This window comes from Vulpes vulpes, chromosome 2, assembly GCF_048418805.1.
Source record: "Vulpes vulpes isolate BD-2025 chromosome 2, VulVul3, whole genome shotgun sequence".
NCBI lineage: Eukaryota > Metazoa > Chordata > Mammalia > Carnivora > Canidae > Vulpes > Vulpes vulpes.
The window spans coordinates 50664649-50684437 of record NC_132781.1 but is presented as its reverse complement, the minus strand read 5'-3'; the positions used below and the strand labels follow the sequence as shown (position 1 = coordinate 50684437).

General features: G+C 58.3%; 1 protein-coding gene across 4 annotated transcripts in view; it reads right to left on the bottom strand.

Moving 5' to 3' along the window:
- COL5A1 (collagen type V alpha 1 chain) overlaps positions 1-19789 on the bottom strand; it is a 152474-nt gene that overhangs the window by 79728 nt on the left and 52957 nt on the right. For all 4 annotated transcript variants that reach the window (XR_011999792.1, XM_072748241.1, XM_072748240.1 and 1 more), the window contains exons 5-11: positions 8530-8661; positions 7628-7765; positions 6974-7213; positions 5863-6021; positions 5664-5720; positions 2108-2149; positions 1810-1872 (exon numbers count right to left, since the gene is read on the bottom strand). Coding sequence is in view for 3 of the 4 variants with exons in the window: in XM_072748241.1 (XP_072604342.1) it covers positions 1810-1872; positions 2108-2149; positions 5664-5720; positions 5863-6021; positions 6974-7213; positions 7628-7765; positions 8530-8661 (831 nt within the window). In the remaining variant the exon portion in view is untranslated. The remainder of the gene's footprint in view (positions 1-1809; positions 1873-2107; positions 2150-5663; positions 5721-5862; positions 6022-6973; positions 7214-7627; positions 7766-8529; positions 8662-19789) is intronic.

Here is a 19789-nt window from a genome sequence, read left to right as displayed (position 1 = left end):
CATCTCCTCCTGCCCCTCTGGGACCATACCATGTGCTCCTCCCTTGCTGACACCTGGACTCAGTCATGCTCAACGGGGGTCCCGAGGTACCGCGATGCCCCTGGCCGTCGCCCCCGCTCACACAGACCTTTGGGGACATGGTGTCCAGAGCAAGCTGGGGCACAGACCACAGAACCCAAGCTGTCTGGTCCTGGAGCTGGAGTGGAGCAGCGGCCCCCACGTCTGCAGTCGGGGCCATGAGGCAGAGGGGAGGGGCCAGGAGGTGTGGGAAGGCCATCCTGGTCCCCCCGACTCCACCACGGAGAAAGACCCACCTTCTGTGTGCCCCTAGAGCCACCAGCTATAGATAATCAGCATAGCCGGGAATGTCACTCCTCAGAGGTCACCGGCCACATGGAGGAGCGCCACCACCTCCTGCAGTGCTAACCTGCTGCTGACCCTCATCGATGCCATCTGGAAAGTGCACTCAGTGCTCACCTGCCACAGGACAGGGCACCCCGCCCCCTGGCTCCAGCACCACTCTGGAGCCCCAGAGCCTGGCTGCCCGCCAGACTGCCTTGGGAGCAGACCCCAGCCACCTCCCCACAGACCAGACCCAGCCACAGACCTGGCCACTGACCCAGCCACTGACCCACCCACACCCTTAAGGCCATGCTCTCCGGGCCATGTGCCCAGCCCTGGGGATGAACGTCCCCTAGGACACACGCACACACACCCCTGGTCTCTCCTGTCCGCTGCTTAGTCATCTGCTACTAGCTTTGGATCTGACTGTGCTCACGTCCATACTCATCAGACCGGCAGGAAAAACCGACACAAAACACAAGCCACGCTGGACAAGAGCCCCTGAGGCTGCAGTACCCTAGAACTCCACGGGGTGTCACACTGAAATTGTGGGCTGGGCCCTCATGGCTCCACAGCAACCAGGACCATGGGGACACGGGGACGTGTCCTTATGACCACGGGGCACAGGACGGGTCCCTCTGACCTGGGAACATGTCTCTTTGACCATGGGGTGCCCAAACAGGTCCCTTTGACTCAGGGAGAGGTCCCTTTGACCGGGAGAACCCAGACAGGTCCCTTTAACCAGGAGGCCCCAGGATGAGATCCTTTAACTTGGGGACACGTCCCTTTGGGTGACCTTAGGATGTATCCCTTTGACCAGGAAACCCAGAACAAGTCTCTCTGATGGTCAGGGGGGAGGCATGAAGGGTCCTTTTGACTGGGGGACATATCCCTTTGATCTGGGGACCTCAGGATGCATCCCTTTGACCAGGGGTGACCCCAGGACAGGTCATTATGACCAGGAGGATGCCTGGGATGGGTCCCTTTGACCCAGAGCAAGCTCTCCCATACTGTTGCTTGATTTCCAACAAGGAAGACGGAATGAGGGGAAATCAAGCCCCATGAAGCTCACATACTGAGGAAGGAAGGGTCAATGCAGATCCTAATCCCACGTGACCCTCACAGCACTGTCAATTCCGTTATGCTAACGCGGGCCGCAGGGCCCTCTGAGCCGACCACAACAGCCTCCGTGGGACTCGGGCCGGCCGGGTCTGCCCTTGCAGGTGTCACCTGTCCCAGGCACAGGGCCGGGAAGTAGTCAAGCTCCCTAAACATCCATTGACACAGACATAGGAAGGGGGGGTGGTGTGAGAGGTTGACAGGCCAGGGGCAGCGTGGAGACGGACACTGACGCACCGGCTGCCTCTGCACATATAAGCATGGCAGCCACAAAGTGGAAGACCCACAGGCAAGCCCACAGACAAGCCCATGGAGCAGGTGATCCCAGCAAGCAGAGTCACCCCTTACCCTTTCTCCAGGGTCACCCACTTGGCCAGTGGGGCCCATCGTTCCTGGAGGTCCTGGGAGACCCTGGAATTAAAAACAAAGTCAGGACAGAATTCAAAGATACAGCCATAGGGCAACACCCCATCCCACCTTGATTCTGGAAGGATGGAGGTGGGCTCAGACGGTGCTGGGCCCCGGGGGGCCTGCAAAGGGCAGTGAGCACCCCCTCTTTTCCATCCAGGCCCTTTAAGGGGTGTCACTGATTCCCCACCACCCCCAGCACCTCCCACAAGCCTGGGGAACTAAGCACAACACTCACTGCAGGACCTTCAGGGCCAGGCGGCCCCTCCATGAGCATGCCCTGGAAAAGACAGGAGATGGTGTCTGAGACCCCAGGACCCATGGCTCCTGAGATCCCAGCAGACCCTGCTGGTGAAGATGACCCCATGAGAGGTCAGCTCACCCCATAGTGGCTGCAAAGAATGACTCTAGGAGGACCACAGTCAGGATGCATGCCCACCAGCAGCCCAGAGCACGAGGGAGACACTGCCAAGTCCACGGGACCCTCGGCCACCCTCCCCCTCAAGCCTCTCTCTCTGCCGCTGGCCCCCCCACCCTTATGGTCTTTACCCCCAAGTGGGGACAAGGCCTCCTGCCCCCCACCCCATCAGCCTGGACCCCAGAGAGGCCATGTGGGTAGCAGAGGGGTCAGCAGACAGAGCTCCCTGACCGGGGAGCGCCCCCACTTCCAGCCCCTTCCCAGGGCAGGACTCCCTTCCCTCCTGCCCAGTGGACACCAGGGCCAGGCACCTCCAATGTCCTCTGTGTCTCACATCCACTTGAGGGAGCTCTGAGACAATGTACCACCATGCGGGAGGGCAGGGGTCTCCTGCCCCCTGCAGGGCTTTGCTTGCTGAGAAGGCAGCAGCAGAGGGAGCTAGGCGTCCTGGGACCAGCTAGGATCTGCCTGGCCTAGCTTCAGCCACACTCATGGCCGAGGATGGGGGCCTCCTGCCCCCAATTCCCCCAGAGCAGAGGAAACATAGATTGCTTCCCTCCAGGGATGGTGTGAGCTGCTGTGCTCAGACAGTCCTTCCACAGTGGACAGTGCTCTTGAGACATGTGGGACAGCCTCCCAAGGGGGACAGGTGCACACCCAGCCGAGGCTCAAAGACCCACACAGGAGAGGGGCACCAGGCCGCAGGGCCCTGCGACCCCCCAGCCTCCCCTCCAGGGCTCCCTGCCACCACGAAGGTGTGTTTACACAGATGTGCACTCAGAGGACTACGTGTGCTCAGGATGCACACAGACAGCTCCTCCAAACAGCTTTCAAATTGCCTCCTCTGACAAAGGCAGCTGGGGAGGCTTGGCCATGGAGCTGGGATCAAGCTCTGGCCTCAGCAGGCCCCAGGGCCTGCCGTGTCTTCCCAGACATGCTGGCATGTTTCTCGGGAAGCTGGGGCAACATTGGCCACAGATCTCCGTGGAAGCTGGGCCAGAGGTGTCCATGGAGGCCGGGGAAGGAGGCCAGACACCAGGACAAATGGGCCCAGTGCGGGGAGAAAGGCTCAGCTGACGAGGGAGAGCGGTGGCCCTCTCTGGGGTGCTAGGCCAGTCCACACACACACCCCACCACCACCAGGGTGCAGACGCCTTCCCCGAATTCAGCAGGGAGGGTAGCCGTGGCCCAGCTGAAAACAGCTCTCAACGCAGGTGCCTCCGCCCCTCAAAGAGCACGCACAAAAGTCTTTCTTTCAAACCCCAGGGGAGAAGAGAGCCGGTGATCCGTGTGCCGCCCGGGATTTTCACCAGGGGACACAAGACACTGAGTCTGAGGATTAGCTCCTGGGGTCCCAGGACACCCACAAACCCAAATCCCCTCAATTGAGAGGGCGGCTGCCCTTTCCAGGAGCTGCTGACCGGCTGCTGAATGACAGGAGGTGCGGCTCGGAGGGCAAGAAGGAGCTGGTTTCCAAGGGCTCCACTGACATGACGAGCCCCTCTTCCCAGAGGGCGGGTGCTGGAGCGGGGTGGGGACAGACGGAGCAGCGGCCACCCCGCCCTCTGCGGTCAGTAGTCTGCTGCGAGGCCCACGCCAGCCGGCTCCCAGGCCTCGGCCATCTGTTTATGGAGCTAAGACTTTGAGGGCATCTCTGGGTTGAGAGATTCCAACTGTTTACACAGTGTCCCCAGGGGCCCAGCAAGGGGCTGGCAGACAAGCAGAATGGGCTGGGGCGGGGCAGTGTTGAACGCCAGGGCCAGAGGAGGGAGCCCTCCCGGAGCTGCGTCCAGATGCCTCAGTTTCCCTCATGACATGAGGCAGACTTTGTGTAGACACGCTGTCTGTGCCGGACCCCATAAAAGGCACCCTGAGTCAAGAGCAGGTCCATCTGGGGACAGGATATCTGGGGAAATGTGCGTGTGGTCATTGAGACCAGCCAGGCTCAGGCCAGCGAGAGGCAACACCAGGCTAGCTCACCTCTGGCCAGGGCACCCTATAGCAGCTGCAGCACACCCACTGTCCTTCTGGGGCACCTCTTCCCCAGCTACTGGCTGCACCGTGCTTCCCCCCGGCTCACCCTTCTCCTGCACCCACATTCTCCACCCTCAGATAAGCCATCTTCCTCAGACCCGCAGAGAGCACCGGAAGGGGATGTTCTCAGCCTGAGAAAAGACGTGTGTCCAGAGGCCACAGCCCCGTGGGGCTGATGGATCCCACCCCTGGACAGTCCCAGAGGGAAAACAGAGCCGCACGGGCTGCCTTCACCATCATCCGGATGCTTGCAAGGCCGGGCATAGAGCCAAGCCGCGAGGGCGCTGCTGAAACTCTGCCCGCTGGGTGTTCCACCCCAGAGATGGGCCACGTCCCGTCTGCCCTGGCCATGGGGCTTCGGGTCTCTCTGGGGGAGACCAAGGTCAAGGCTTTAAAAGCACCTTCCCAGGACCACGGGAGGATGGAGGTCACAAAATTCCCCACCCCAGGAATCCAGGGGCCTAACGTCCTGGGATCTACAATGTCCTGTCCCAGGCTGCAACACCAGGAACCATCCTCAGCCCAGCTCCGCCTTGTGACCGGCCTCGGGGCAGGCCACTGGCCTCCTCCCTCCGGCACTTGAACAACGTGGCAGGGTGGGCCTCGGCCAGGCCCTCCCCGCTGTCATGTCCACAGCCACCGCCCGGCGCGCACTGCCTCACCACAGGCAGCTGCCGGCCCGCCCGCCGATCACGTGGAGCCTCGCCGCCTGGTCAGGGCCTGACCTCAGCAGCTCTCGGGCCTTGGGGTGGACCTCAGTGCTCCCAGCCGTGCTCCCTGGGCAGCAGGAAGCGGCTCCTGGGCCCCGACCATGAGCCCCCCACTCCATCAGTAGCCATCCTGTCTACTCTCTGTGACGCTGCACCCAGCAGGGTGAGTTCCTCAAGTTCCCCGGCCACGGCTTTACGGACAGCCTGCCACACATTGCTGGCTTCCACCAATGTACCCCACTCGGTGGCCACGCCGGGCCTGGGAGCGGCTGGGTCCACAGTTAACCCCCGGTGCTGCCCAGCCTAGATCTGAGGTGCCCTGTGAACCCTCTGACCCCTCTGGAGGGGCTCCCCTCCTTCACATAAGCTCTTTCATCCCAGAGACAACAGCAGGTGCCCAACGAGGTACCCAGACCACAGGCGCACAGCACAGAGGTCTGACCAGCTGGAGTCCCAGGCAGGGGCGTCTCCGTCATGGCCTAGAACATTCCCCCACCTGAGCCCCTTTGCTCAAGCCTCAGCCACAAACAGCGTGTAGCATCCATGAACGGCGCCACTGGCTAGGCCTTGACCTACACGACCCACGTCTTGCAGCCCCGTGACCTCAGAGAGGGGATAAGAAAATGCCTTACTGGTTCGATGATGGCAGGTTCTCCCTTTTGACCCTTCTCGCCTCGGGGTCCTTCGATCTGGGTTCACAAAACACAGGTGGACGGAGGATGAGCAGAGGAGGAAAGGGAAGGCCCTGCAGTCACCAAGCAGGGGCCACTCACAGCCCGCCCTCCCCAGGCCCCAAAGGTACCAGTGGAAGGTGCCCCTGCGGCCTCTCACCCCTTCGTAGATGGTGTCCTGGTTGGCAGGCATGCCCGGCCCTATCTCCGACGGGGAGACAGTGGGGTCATAGTAGGGGTCATAGTAGGTCTCATCCAGGTTCCGGATGGTTTCTTCTGTAAACTCCCCTTCCAGGTCATCCTCAGGAGGCGGGGCCGGCTGGGCAGGAGGGGACAAGAGGGGTCACCGGAGGATAGTGCGGCATTGGACAGAGACCCCCTCCCTCCCCAGCCCCACAGCCCGGGGATGCCAAGGACGGGGCCTCCCTGGAGCCAGGTTGAAGGCATTGGGGCAGCTCCTGGGACCCAGCAGCCTCTTCACACATCCTCTTGCCACAGGGAGACTTCACCCCAAGCCCCACAGGACCCCGTGGCCAGCTAGGGCTGCACACTGTGGGGAAGTCGGTGCGCTGTCAGGTGCCCTGGCCCAGGGCCTTGCGTCTTGCGGTGACATGCCCCCTACCCTATCCCACTGACAGAGGGGGTCGCACACATCAGAAAGAGGTGTCTGCTCTGTGGCCGTCAAGGGCCTGGCGTCCTGCAACGCCTACTTTGAAGCATTCGCTGTGTGCAGTGCACTGTGCTAAGCTCCTCCCTCATCTGAAAACCTGCCAATAACCCCTAGGGCCCGACCTGTGCCACCCTGTGAATGACAACTGGGATCCGGAGGAGACGAAACTCTCCCAGGCCAGTGGACGAGGCATGGAGCCAGGTAGGAAAGCCCACGGTCATATCTGGCATGAGTGGGCCCCGTGCCTCCTCTGCTGGTCCAGACCCTCAGGTTCCACCCTTGTCCTGCTGGCCCCCTCAGGCCACAGAGAGAGATGCTGCAAACATGCACGTCCTCACCCATCCCCACCTGAACCCTGAGAGTCTGGGTGGGCGGGGCTCATTCCACCCAATTTGCAGATGGGAAACAGAAACAGTGACATGTGCTCAGTGAACTGTGGACCCCAAGGCTGCTCAGCACCCCTGGGGGCCGGGGTCTGGGGGTCTGGGAACCAGAAAGCTAGCCCAGGACCCCTGAGGTCAGAAGCAGAGAAAAGAGGGAGCCCCGAGCCCCCCAGCCCTACAGCGCCTGCCCCAAGCCCGCTCGGAATATAAGCAATTACATTGGAGCCGTTGGTGGTGCTGACTGTGCTGGTGGGGACCTCGGCCCCTGCGCCATGGTCGGGGGACTGGTCGGGGTTCTCGAAGCCCTCGTTGTAGTTCATGTCATCATAAGGGGCAGGTGTGTAGTAGTCCTCACTGGGCATGTAGTCGTAGTCTCCAATGCCAGGGTCTTCCTCCTTCCCAGCCCCCTCACTGATGTCAGGCACTGCAGGGGCTGCCGTGGTGGGTGGGGTCTGTTCCTGAGGGCCGGGGTACAGAGTGGGGAATCATGAGAGGACACACAGCATGGCCCCGTGGCCAACCAAGAGCCCGCAGACCCCGGGCGCAGAGGCTGCCGTCCATGCAGGGAGATGGCCAGCCACAGGGAGTGCTGCCCAGAGCCTAAACCCCCTAAAAAACCCCAATCCTGCACCAAAAAGGTGAACTGTATCTCCAGGTTTAAAAGTTAGACCTCAGACCCAGAGCAACACGCTCCCCTTCACACCCACATCTCCTGGCAGCATGGCAGGTGGAAAGCCCCCTGTCCAGCCTCCCCGGGAGGCATGACACACAGATGGTCACCAGCCCCCGGGGTCCCTGGTGGCCTGCTGAGCTCCCTGTCTCCCAGCCTCCCCACCGTGGCCTGCAGCGCCCAGCAGCCCACCCGCACAGACCTCGGCGATCTCCGTGGTCTCTCTAGCAGCTTCCACAGGCTTCTTGGTGGGGGTAGGCTCCTTGCTGGGGTCATCTGTGTCCTCGTAGTAGGGGTACTCGTAGTAGTAAGTATCACCTTCTCCGTCTCCTTCCGGGTACTGAAAGCAGGTGGGGGCCATGTGAGGAAGGCAAGACCCCACAAGGAGCCCAGCTGCTATCCTCACCATCTAGGTTCAGCCAGGAAGAGTGGACCCCAGAAAGCCACACCCCACTCCAGGCACGAACCTGCCTGTGGCCCCAAGAAGCTGAGTCAGCCTCATGAGAAGCATGAGGGAGGGGATGAGGGGCCCAGGTCCCCTTCAGAGAAAGTTGACTCCTAAAGGGGGCAGACATTCTGATCCTTTACAACCAAGGGCCAGGACGGCCAGCCTAACTGGGGGGTGCTGTGGCAATGCTGCTGACACTCAGAGTCCCCTGCCCCAAACCAGAGTGACAGAGAAGGTGTCACCCCTAAAATAGGGACAGGGGTCAGGCCAGGGGGCCTCAGCGGCAGGGACTCAGCCCGGGCTTCAAAGACCTGCCTGGGCCACAGCACCTCGGCTTCACGAGGGTCTCCCTTCCTTTTTTCTGAGGGGTCGCAACAGCAGGTAGAATGTGACAGAAGATGGGAGTCCCTGGTGACTGGGTGATGGGAGAGGATCTTCACTTGAAAATGGTTCAGAGAATTGCCAGTAGGCTTAATGGAGGTGCTGCCCTGTGTGGGGCAAGGGGGTGAGGAGGCCTCACCATGAGCCTTGGATTCTTGCCGGGCGGGTTTATTTTAAATGGGGTTGTATCCCTCCACCCCTGCCTGCCCGCCTGACCTGCCCCCTTTCCAAGAGTCTGCCTACAAGCCCACCATGAACCAGGGGCGCTGACTCACATATTCATCGGGGTTGGGGTCTTGTGACTGGGGCGTGTCGGGGACAGCGGTGTCACAGTCCGGGCTGTAGTGCTCGCAGTAATCGTAAGCCGCCCGGTGGTCCGAGACAAAGAGCAGCTGCTGGATGTCACCCTGGAAAGGACAAAAGCCCTTGAATAAGTGGCACACAGAGGACTCACATGCAGTTCTGGGAGGCAAGTGGTGAGTAGCCCAGACATGCCCTGGGGGGAGCTTGTCATCAGGACCAGCCTTTCTCTCAGGGAGCTGCTATCTCTAATCACTCAAGCTAGAATGGCCTGCCCACCCACCCATCAACCCATCCATCCATCCATCCATCCATCCCTCCATCCACCCACGTACCCATCCATCCATCCATCCATCCCTCCATCTACCCACATCCATCCATCCCTCCATCCATCCATCCCTCCATCCATCCATCCCTCCATCCATCCATCCCTCCATCCACCCACCTACTCATCCATCCATCCATCCATCCATCCCTCCATCCACCCACCTACCCATCCACCCATCCACCCATCTGCCCATCCATCCATCCATCCATCCATCCATCCATCCATCCATCCCCCCCACCCACCCTTCTATCCATTCATCAGACACCTGTTGGTTACCTGCCAGGTGCCAGCCATGTACTCAGAGTTTTTATGAACTGTGAGTGATAAATGCAAACTACAAACTGCACCCTAAACTATGGGGGCTTGGAGATATGCTGCCTTCTTCCCTGTCATCCCTAACTATGGGGTGGGATGGGACTTATTTTTAAAGAAGAAAATACAACATGACCCAGAAAGTCCAATCCTATGAACTAAGACAGGTAAACAATCCACTCAAGAAAGAGTTGCAATAGGTATTCAAGTAAGTCCACAGACACCCATGCTCACAGCAGTATTCTCAACAGCCAAGAGGTGGGAACAGCCCAAATGTCCATCAATGCATGAATAGATAAGCGAATTGTGGTCCATCTATACCCTGGAATATTATTTAGCCATGAAAGGGAATCAAGTACAGACACGTGCTACCACCTGGATGAGCCTACACTGCCAACCACTGATCATTCTAGCTCACTGCCATGGCAGCCAACAGTCCCACTATGTCAGATGGGAAAAGTATGCAACAATTCTATTCCATAGTCTTCTCCTCAAGATGTGTTAACAGCAGACAAACAAATGGGAACAAGAACCACAGGTCTCATGAATGTTATCAAATGTTTGACGTCTCCCTGGCAGAGGATCTTTGGGCCCCAATCAGATGGATATAACCTGATATCATAATGGTTTTATTAATGACTAATGTCTAAATAGTGTTTACTATAGATCAGGTACTGGGCAAAGAAACTGCCTGCTGTCCCTCCCTTTGGACCCACAAGAACTCTATGAAGGATGTTCTATTAATTCCCATCTGAAACTAAGAAAACTGAAGCCCTGAGGTCACCTGCCTGGTGACCTTAGTCACACAGCAGATGAGGTGGGGCTCAATGCAGCCTGCACAGTATCCATCACTACATGACATGCTGGGCTCAAGGAGAAGAAGGAATATGGACAAACATGCCCAATGTTGAGACTATGTCATTAAAGATGGTGCCCAGTGAAGGATAATTAGGGGCTGTGCCAGGCACTGAGATCTTTGGCAGAGTTCATCCTGCCACATGCACATCCATATGTCCATACACAATCAATCCATCCATCCATCACTCATCAAACCATCAATCTATCCATCCACAAGACATCCATCCATCATCATCCATCATCCATCTAGTCACCCACATTCATCCATCACCCATCCATCATCTACCATCTACCGACCCAACCAACCATCCATCCACTCATCATTTACCCATCCACCATCCATCATTCACTTATCATCTATGTACCATCTATCCATCATCCATCCATCCATCACCCATCCATTATCTATCTATCCATCCACCATCCACCCATCCATCCACCATCCATCCACCACCCATTCAACCATCCAATCACCCATCCACCCATCCATCCAGCCATCCATCCATCATCCATCCATCAACCATCCACCACCCATCATCTATTCACCATGTTTCTACCATCTATCCTTCCATCCACCAATCCACCATCCATCAACCATTCACTATCTACCATCCATCCATCCATCTATTCATCCAATAGCAATTATTGAGCACCTATTAAGTGCCAGTCCCTGCATCACACACAGAGATGTAGCCATGGCCCAGAACCACTGCCTAGCAGTGTCCACACTCTCTCTAAATCTTTGCACTTGGCTTGTGCCCCGTGGGTAAGATAATATGCATACCCAGACCATGTATTAATCTGGTTGTCACTGATGCCCCTTATGTCCCACTATCCCTTTCTGTCCAGAGACCCGAGGTTACCCCTGCTCCTGCACACCCTCTCTCCCATGATCCAACAAAAGGCACGTTTTGCTCCTCAAGACAAAGCCATGAGTGAAGCAAGAGAAACGTGGTAGCCGTGAGCACCACCAAAGGGGTGGTGCTCATTTTGCAAAGGTGGTGGTGCTTCCTTCCCAAGAAAGGAAGCTATGCCCTCCTTGCCCTTTGTTTGCCCAAAAGTGTATGAGCTGTTCTCTGTGCTGGACCCTGGATGAGGCTGGACAGTGGAAGGCTGAGAGGACGTGCCACTCAAAGTCACTAAGTGTGGATCCCCAGATGGCCTCCTGGGGTCTGTGAAGTGAAGTGCCAGCTGCTCTGAGAGACAGGATCACTGCCCTCCCTGGCTTCCCAAAGCTTTTGTGGGAAAGCTGGCTCAGAGATGGGGTAAAGTGGGGATGACTCAGTGGCACCACTGGGTGACAGGCGCAGGGTCCAGAAAAGACCCATCTTACCTGATCCCTGAGACATGGGTCCAAATCATGTGCCCCCCTCCCAACTTGGGTTTGAGGATGGGCAAGGAACTTAGAACTCCCCCAAGCTGACCTGTCTCCACACAGAGGGCTCTGAAGAGACTCCTGTGAAAACATTCTTGCACCCAAAGCAGGGCTCCCCTCCCCAGGTTCTGGTGTGCTCATCCCTGTGACTGGCAGAGCTGCCCACCTCCCTCCCTCCCTCCATCTGTCATCCCCTTTCCCTGCCTCTCTCCCTCCTCTTTGTCCCCTCTGCCTCTCTCTCTCTCCTTTTGGATGTCAGAGCTCCTGGCCCATCCATGTTGTAAACTCTCCAGCAGACAAGAACCATATGACAGGAATAGTGAATCAAAACCACACATTTTCATTAAGCAACATGGCTTCTAGTTCAAATTTCATCCAATTCAAATAAAATATTTTCTTCTTTCGACTGGCAATTTGACATCTGAATATATGTTCTGTGAACGCAGTCTCTGGAAGGAAGAAGAGGCTCAGGGGTCTTTGGGTGTAGCTGTGGCTGCCGGTACCTGGTGTGCCCCTCAGTCAAGCAGCGGCACATGGGATCACAGCCATCTGGTAAAGGGTCTGCCTCCACGGAAAGCCCAAGTCCTCAGGCCATGGCAATGAGTGACACATCTGTGTCTCTGGACCCAGGGCGCCTAGCCCAGAACCAGGCTTCACAGGCCTCCACGAGATGGCCCATGCTGCCCCCGGCACCAGACAGCAAGCAATGCTAGAGGCTGGGGCATAAGCATCCATAAACATGCGGAGGGAGGGCCGGGCACTTCCTGTGGACTCACTTGGTGCTCTGGAACCCGGCACGCAGTAGGTGCTGACCTGACCCTCAGCCAGCCCTGGCCCCCTGCCTGCCTCGCCCACTCCCCAAACTGCAGAGGGAACATGCAATCACATGATCAGCTGCAGGCCAGGCCACAGGGCCCTGAGAGCATGAAGCCCCCTTCCTTCCCAGGGCCCACCCTCTTCTGCGGACACCTACATTTGTTGAAAATCATTCCTCCCACAAACCCCCAAGGGGGGTTCTACACCAAAAACATGTGCCCCTTTGTTCTGTGGGCACATCTCTTAAAAGGCAGGGATCTATCCATTGCCTGTGCCACGGTGAGAAGGGGAAGCGGAGGGGTGGGTCTGAGCCTCTCGGAGGCCCCTTGTCCAGGACTCCTGCCAACCCCTTCCCTGCACACGCAGTTTTTTAGGTTGGGGTGTCGAATGCCCATGTGCTCTTTGCAGAGATGTTGTCCCCCAGGGACCAGACACAACCTGAGGATCCTTCCCAGCCCAGGGGCCTCCAGCAGCTGTGACCCAGCACCTTGGAGACTGCCCGCCCCTTGGCTGGCTCTAAGCTAGTTCATGCTGTCTTTCACACGACACACATGAATGCTCACAACTTTGTGACTATTTTGAGAGCATTTTCATGACACCCCCTGTGATATGAGGCAAGCTCCAAACCACAGACCCCAAGATTCACTCCGTGGGTCCCCCTTCCCAGCAAAGCCCTTCTCAGTGGCTGCTGGTGGGCGATGCTGGGGGCCCAGCACAAAGGCCCCCACTGCACTTAGACTTGGCCCCTTGGGCCCGGTGGGCACGGTCAGCAGAACCACCCTGTGTCTGTGTCTGGGGGAATGAGGCAGGAGGCTGGATGGAGCCAGGGTCCAAATTGGGATGCCCCCACCCTGGATACAAGGAGCACACACGGCAAAACCCTGGGTCTGCAGCTTCTCAGGACCCAGCCCGGGGCACTCAGAAGCCAAACACCAGCTCTATGAGGCTGGCTAAAGGTCAGAGTTGCCAGCAGGTTCCCTGGCCACCTGGAAGCAGTGAGGGCAGCCCAGGGTTTTTCCCACCCAGCTGTCCTCTGGGGTCAGGGGGGTGGGGACTCTGACTAGAAACCCTCAACCAGCCTGGCCTTGACCTTGGAAGAGTCCACTACCCCTGCCCTGACACTAGCCTAGCAACCCCCAAACTCCAAGATTCATGGCCCACCTGCAAGATCTGGAGTTGTCTGGGGTTGTACGTGTGTGTGTGTGTGTGTGTGTGTGTGTGTGTGTGTGTGTGTGCAGGAGCACCCAGGAGTGACCAAGTGCAGGGAGGGGGCCTCCCACTCTGGCCCAGGCCCACTCCCTGGGATGGCCCATGCTCCCACTGTCCTCGGGAGTGGCAAGCCAGGAAAAGGTCAGCTGCCAGGCTGCAGGGCTCCCTCTAAGGCCTAGAGATTCACGATTCAGTGATTCTGTGAACCCCATCAGTAACCAAGATTGTTACCCAACTAGAACCAAGAGCTGTTCACCGCCTGGGGTGGTGCCTTCTCTTGGCAGGGCACACCTGGGAGTGCTGGGCATCCTGCTCCCACGGCCTCCCCGCCCCTTGGGCTCCCTTGAGATGCAGGGACCTGGGAGGTCAGCCCTGCTGCGGCTTCTCAAAAGGGGTCCCACGCAGGAGCCTGGGGTCCCCAACAGGTTTTACATGCCAGGCTGCCCCATAAGATGCTGGTTAAGAAAGGGTTTACAGGGTTGTGCTATAAAGGTCAAAACTCTAGACATAGTAAATGGTCTCACCTTACAGACTAGGAGTGTGAGGTCAGGGGGGCAGGTCCCCCCTGTGGGCCCCGGGGCCTGAGGGGCAGGTGGCCTCCAGGATCCAAGGCCAAGAGTCCTTCTACTCTGAAGGAAGTAGCAACAGGCCTGCGGCTGGGCACCTCCTGGGTGGGTCTCTCCTGAGCCTCCCCACAACCCCCATTCACAGATGGGGAAACTGAGGCAGTGGGGTCCAGGAACTTTCCAGAAGGACCCACTGCGTGTTCCTCACTCCTGTGGCATTCCACCACTCTCTTACACTTGAGCCGCCGCTGCCACCTCCCCAACAGCAGCCAGAGTCCATGGAGCGTTCCCACACCATACCAGTCTCCCCCTGCACTCTCTGGCTTCAGGCCTCCCTACTCGCAGCCCCATCACACTGCTCCCCATACCCTCCACCCCAGGCCGCCCCTGAGGACCGGCCCCTCCACCCTTGGGACAGGAGAAGCCCTCCCCCTGCACAGAGCCTTGCCTAGCTTTGTCCTCGCTGTGCACAAAGCCCTGGCCCCCCAAAGACGCAGCTCCTCCAGCGCCCTCCAGCCTCCCCACAGAAGCACAGGGCACTTGCCCCACTCATGGCCTGACAGTGGGCATCGTACTCCCCACCCACACTGGCCGGGCAGCTGTCCTACTTGCACCCCAGTCCCCTCCCTCAGCAACAGCCATCCAGTTCCAGGGCTGCAGTGGGAGACCCTGGCCCCCTCCCCACGACGGCATGCTCCAATGTGCCTCGTCGTGGCTCCTCTGTACTCACACAAGTGGCCTCATCCTGTGTCTTCTCTTATCCACATTTTGCAGGTGCACACACTGAGGCTCAGAGAGGCGGGATCTCTCTCACAAGGGTACAGAGTGAGGGGCTCCCATCACTGTGCTGTAGCTGCCGCCCCAGAGCAGCCTGGCCTCCATGGAGTTCAAGTGGGGTGTCCTGCTTGTCCAGCCATCGTGGCTTTACCCTGGTGCCCGGTGCAAGGGCACAGGAGCCTCCAGGGTGGAAGCAGCACCTGAGTCCACCCCTGGGCCCTAGGCCCGCAGCTTACCTGGTGGTGGCCCAGACCCCCTGCCAGAGAAGCACATGCTCACTGTTGTCAGTCTCCCTCGCTCTGATGCCAATCACCGATTTCTCCTCCTACATGCCTTACGTCTGCCCCCTGTCAGGTCAGCAAAGTTCTGCCCAGCCCCTGGAAGCTTCTGCTCTGGTGCCTGGTGGTCATCAAGGCCACTCTGCTCCGCAGCACAGCCTCGATGCCTGAGGTGACAATCAGCGGCCTTCCTCCTGCTGGGGACAGACCGGCATCAGGCACTCGGACGCAGCAGGGCTCATGTTGTCCTTGGCGCTCGCTGAGCCACAAGCATTTTGCTGAGGGAGTCGGTTCTGCTTTTCCGATAATGAGATTTCATCCAGCCTGCATTTCTGCTGTGAGCCGAGGAAATTGCAAAGTTTTTGTTGGAGAGCTCTGCAGCCTTGGGGGGGCTGTGGAGCCAGAAGTCGAAGTCTGCCCAATGGAGGGGGCATCCCCACCTGGCGCATCCATGTGGCTGCCCCTCCAGTCACACGCCACCTTCCATCTCCTCCCGGGGCCCGGATTTCAGCATCTCTCCTTTCAACAGGACTCCCAGGTCATCCCCAAGGGGCAGCTGGCCCTGCCTCCACTCCCCGCCGGGGCACAGCCACCTGCACCATGGAGACGTACAGGGGTCCCAGCTCAGTCGGCTCTCATTGAACAGCGGAGGAAGGCAGTGGGGACACTAGCATACAGTGTTTCCATTCCAACCCAAAAGGCACCAAGCCACAGTATGCACATCTGAGGGGGAAGTAGCACCAGGCTCGGGGTTGCTGGGAGAGGGGAGCCCACCCATTTCTCTGAACAGGAGCGGCGGCAGGATGGCATCTGCCAACAAGTAACTCAGCTCAGGGACACACAGAGCTCCAGGGATGCACACAGGCACGAAGCACCATCGTCCACTTGGCAAAGCTCACCTCCCCGGGGGAGCCTTGGGATTCCAGCCACCGTGACCAACACGCAGCAGCCACGGGATGCCAGGGTGCCCTCCTACAGCCCCTTCCATGGTGCCCTGGAGACTTCACACATAAAAGGTCACCGTATTTCTCTGTTCAAGCTCTTGGGACCCAATAAGCCACATTTAAAATCCTATGTGACTACTCACCTGTGACTCACATGCATTGGAAAAGAGAGGCCCCCAGCCAGAGGAGGTTGAAACAACTTTTTCCATGATTTTTGGAGGACCCATGGAGTCTGAGAGTAAGCTTAACACTGCAAATATGTCCACGTGGCAGGAGACTGCTCCTGCTCCCCTCCAGGTGCTGCCTGGCCAGTGGTCCAAGTCTGTGACCTTCCCCACTACATGGCCACCTCTGGTCCCGGTTCAGTTAGACCTGTGCCACCAGGCAGGGTGTCTAGGGTCGTGTCTGCTCACACACGCATCTCCACAACAGGCCCCAGGCACAGTGGCAGGGAGTAGGGTGTCAAGTCCCAGCCTCATCAGACCCTGAAACTGGCCACAATGACTGAAGGGTCAGCTTAGTGAACTCAGAGAGGGAACAGCCCATCCCCAGAGTGAGGGACAGGAAGCAGAGCCAGTGGCTGGGGCCAGGCTATTAGGCCCACCTCCTCAAAAGCCCCTGAGATTCCCTGCAGGGCCCAGTCTCACATCCTCCCCCACCGGCGGTGTGGCCCTGGACACCTCACTCTGGACATTTAGCCACCAGCCCAGCCACACAGGTCCACACCTGCCCCCTGGGCAGCACACCAGTGAAGCTGTCACTTCCTCCCACTCTGGACCTTTTTTTTTTTAAAAGATTTTATTTATTCATGAGAGACACAGAGAGAGAGAGAGAGGCAGAGACACAGGCAGAGGGAGAAGCAGGCTTCATTCAGGGATCCCGACGTGGGACTCGATTCCGGGTCTCTAGGATCAGGCCCTGTGGCTGAAGGTGGCACTAAACCTCTGAGCCACCCGGGCTGCCCTCCTTCTGGATTTTCAAAGCAGTGAGCCCGTGGACACTGAGCTGACCACAGGGCATGGGGAGATCTCTGAGCACAAGATGAGTGACATGTACTTTGTGACAAACTGCTCAAAAGCATGGGCCCCAGGTACCACAGCACAGAGGCACGGGGCACTAATCACCATGGCTGGGGTGCTGGATCTTTCTCCTACCAGCTGTGGGGCCTGGAGCTAGGCCTCCATTGGTTCACTTGTGAAAGACAATGATGAGGCCTGCCTGGCGGAAGTGTCATGAGGACAGAGTGTGATGGTACATGAGGGAAAACTCAGCGGGCCTGGCACCCGGGGGGCCTGGGCAGATGAACACCACCAGCATCACCAGCATCACCACCACCACCACTATCACTACCAACACCAGCATCACTACCACCATCACCATTACTAACCATCACCATTACCACCAACAGCAGCACTACCACCACCATTACCAGCATCACCACCAACAGCAGCATCACTACCACCACCACCACCACCACCGTTACTACCACCGTCATTACCATTACTACCAACACCAACACCAGTACCGTTACTACCAACACCAGCACTACCACCACCATGCCATCAGCCCTCAAACCCTGACCAAGTCTCTTCAATGTCTCCTACAGGAAGGCCTGATTAGCCGTTCTCTCACTCACTCACTCAGCATCTTTAGCACCCCCATCATGACATTTATGGACACAAAGAAATCAGAGTCTCTGGCTGCAAGTCTCAAACTTTAGTGCTTCCTCAGAAGGCAGCCCAGGTGACCGAGTGACCAGCTCCTGGGGCGGGGCGGGGAGAGTGTCAAGGAAGGCATCCTGGAGGGGGTGACCTCAGAGCTGGGCCCAGGCAGAGGAGGTAGATGCCAAAGGTTCACAACCACACATAGCCTCTCTGGGGTCCTCGCTCTGCCACCATGTGGTCCCTATCCACCTGGATGAGTCTCTCCACCCCTGGGCACCAGCTCTCTCCACCCCGCCTTGCCCACCCTGGGCTCAAACCCCAGCTCTTCAGCTCAGCCCCCACTGGGCACGGTCCACGCCAGCCACCATCCAGCCCTCTGTCCCAAATGTATCACCATAGCACCATATCACACAGAAGTCACTAATGGACATGGCGTGCACAGACCCCTCCATCTTCTCCACAGGACATGCTTCGCCACCATCCCCCTGGTCCACTCGGGCATAGCTGGCTGTTTTGAACCCAAATGCAGAAACACATTCATCCCCCACTGAATTTCATTTCCTTGGCTCCAGAGCATGGTCCAAGCTTAAAAGACCTTTCTGAGACTCATCTGTCAACCAAAAAAGTAACTTGGCATCATCTATGACAGTCAGGCCTAACTGGGGTCCCTCTGCACATGCACAGCCACTGGAAGGTTCTCACTTGCATGCAGAATACGCTTGTCCCTGCTATGAGGGTGGCTGGGAGGCCGGGCTGCTCCACATGCCCCAGACCAGCACTCCCCCCACTGAGAGGACGCTGCACCACAATCCACCCTCACTTCAGGCTGCAGGGTGAGGGCCAGGCACCAACAGGGCCATGGCTCCAGCCAGGGTCCTGTGCTATAGCCCAACCTGCCCCCACCCCCAGCTGCAAAAAGCCACTGCTGGGAGACTCTTGGGTGGCTCAGCAGTTGAGCACCTGTCCCTGGCTCAGGGTGTGATCCCCGGTCTCGGGATCAAGTCCCATGTCAGGCTCCCTGCCTGGAGCCTGCTTTTCCTTCTGCCCATGTCTCCGTCTTTCTCTCTCTGTGTCTTTCATGAATAAATGAATAAAATCTTAAAAAAAAAAAAAAAGCCACTGCTGGACACGACAGAGACGGGCTGGGTCAGTGCGGCTAACTCACAGGGAAATTGGAATATCCTTCTGATCCAGGACAGGGTTCACACCTGGGCACCAAGTCCAGCCCTGCAATTCCCTGCTGTGCAACCCTGGGCAGGTGGCCTTCCCTCTCTGGAACCGAGGCAGCCCATGAGCACTGAGAAGCCAACATGGCACACACTCCTCGTCCTGGGCTGCTATGAAGAACCGACGGGGCCACGATCAGGATGAGACTATGGGCAGTCAGGGCAGGAGGCACCCTCCTTAACTCCAGGAGGGCTCTTACTATGATTTGCTTTTCCAAACAGAACACAGGGAGTAGGTTTGGAGGCACAGCCACTGCCCCATCCAGGGCCTTGGGGTTTCTGGACAAGCCTCCTCACTCGAGCTGCTGCCCGGGCTCCTTGGACGCAGGGGTGATGAGATGCGGGCCTCACGGCACCTGTCCTCCCAGCACTGAGAGCTTCCAAACACCTCCATGACTGCAGCCTGTGCATGGGCCGGCTGCAGGTTGGGGTGGATGCCAGTTCCCCCACCTGCCGACTGGCCTTGCAGGCCTGCCCACCCCACTCTGACTCTCCCACCTGTGACACAGGGATGGTAGTGCCAGTAACAATCCTCGTCATCACTGAGACCACAACATGCACAGCTCGTGTCCCCCAGCGCAGTGCGGAGAGTCTGGCAATTCATGGCAACACATGTGCACAGTGGTGGGCCCACCAACAGCACGTGGGATGAGGAGCGCGGCTGGGCTGGGAGTGTCGTCAGGCACCACCTCCCTGGACACTCGCAATGGCAGCCCCATCTGCTGCACAAGGAAACTGAGTCCCAGGCCAGCCCAAACCTGGGCCAACGGCAAGTGGAAGCCAGGGTGAGGCTGCAGCTTCCCCACGGCCCTGACAGCTGGCAGCAGGAAAGAAAAAGCCCCTCTACACACACAGCATGGCCCCTTGCCCTCTGGTCACCAA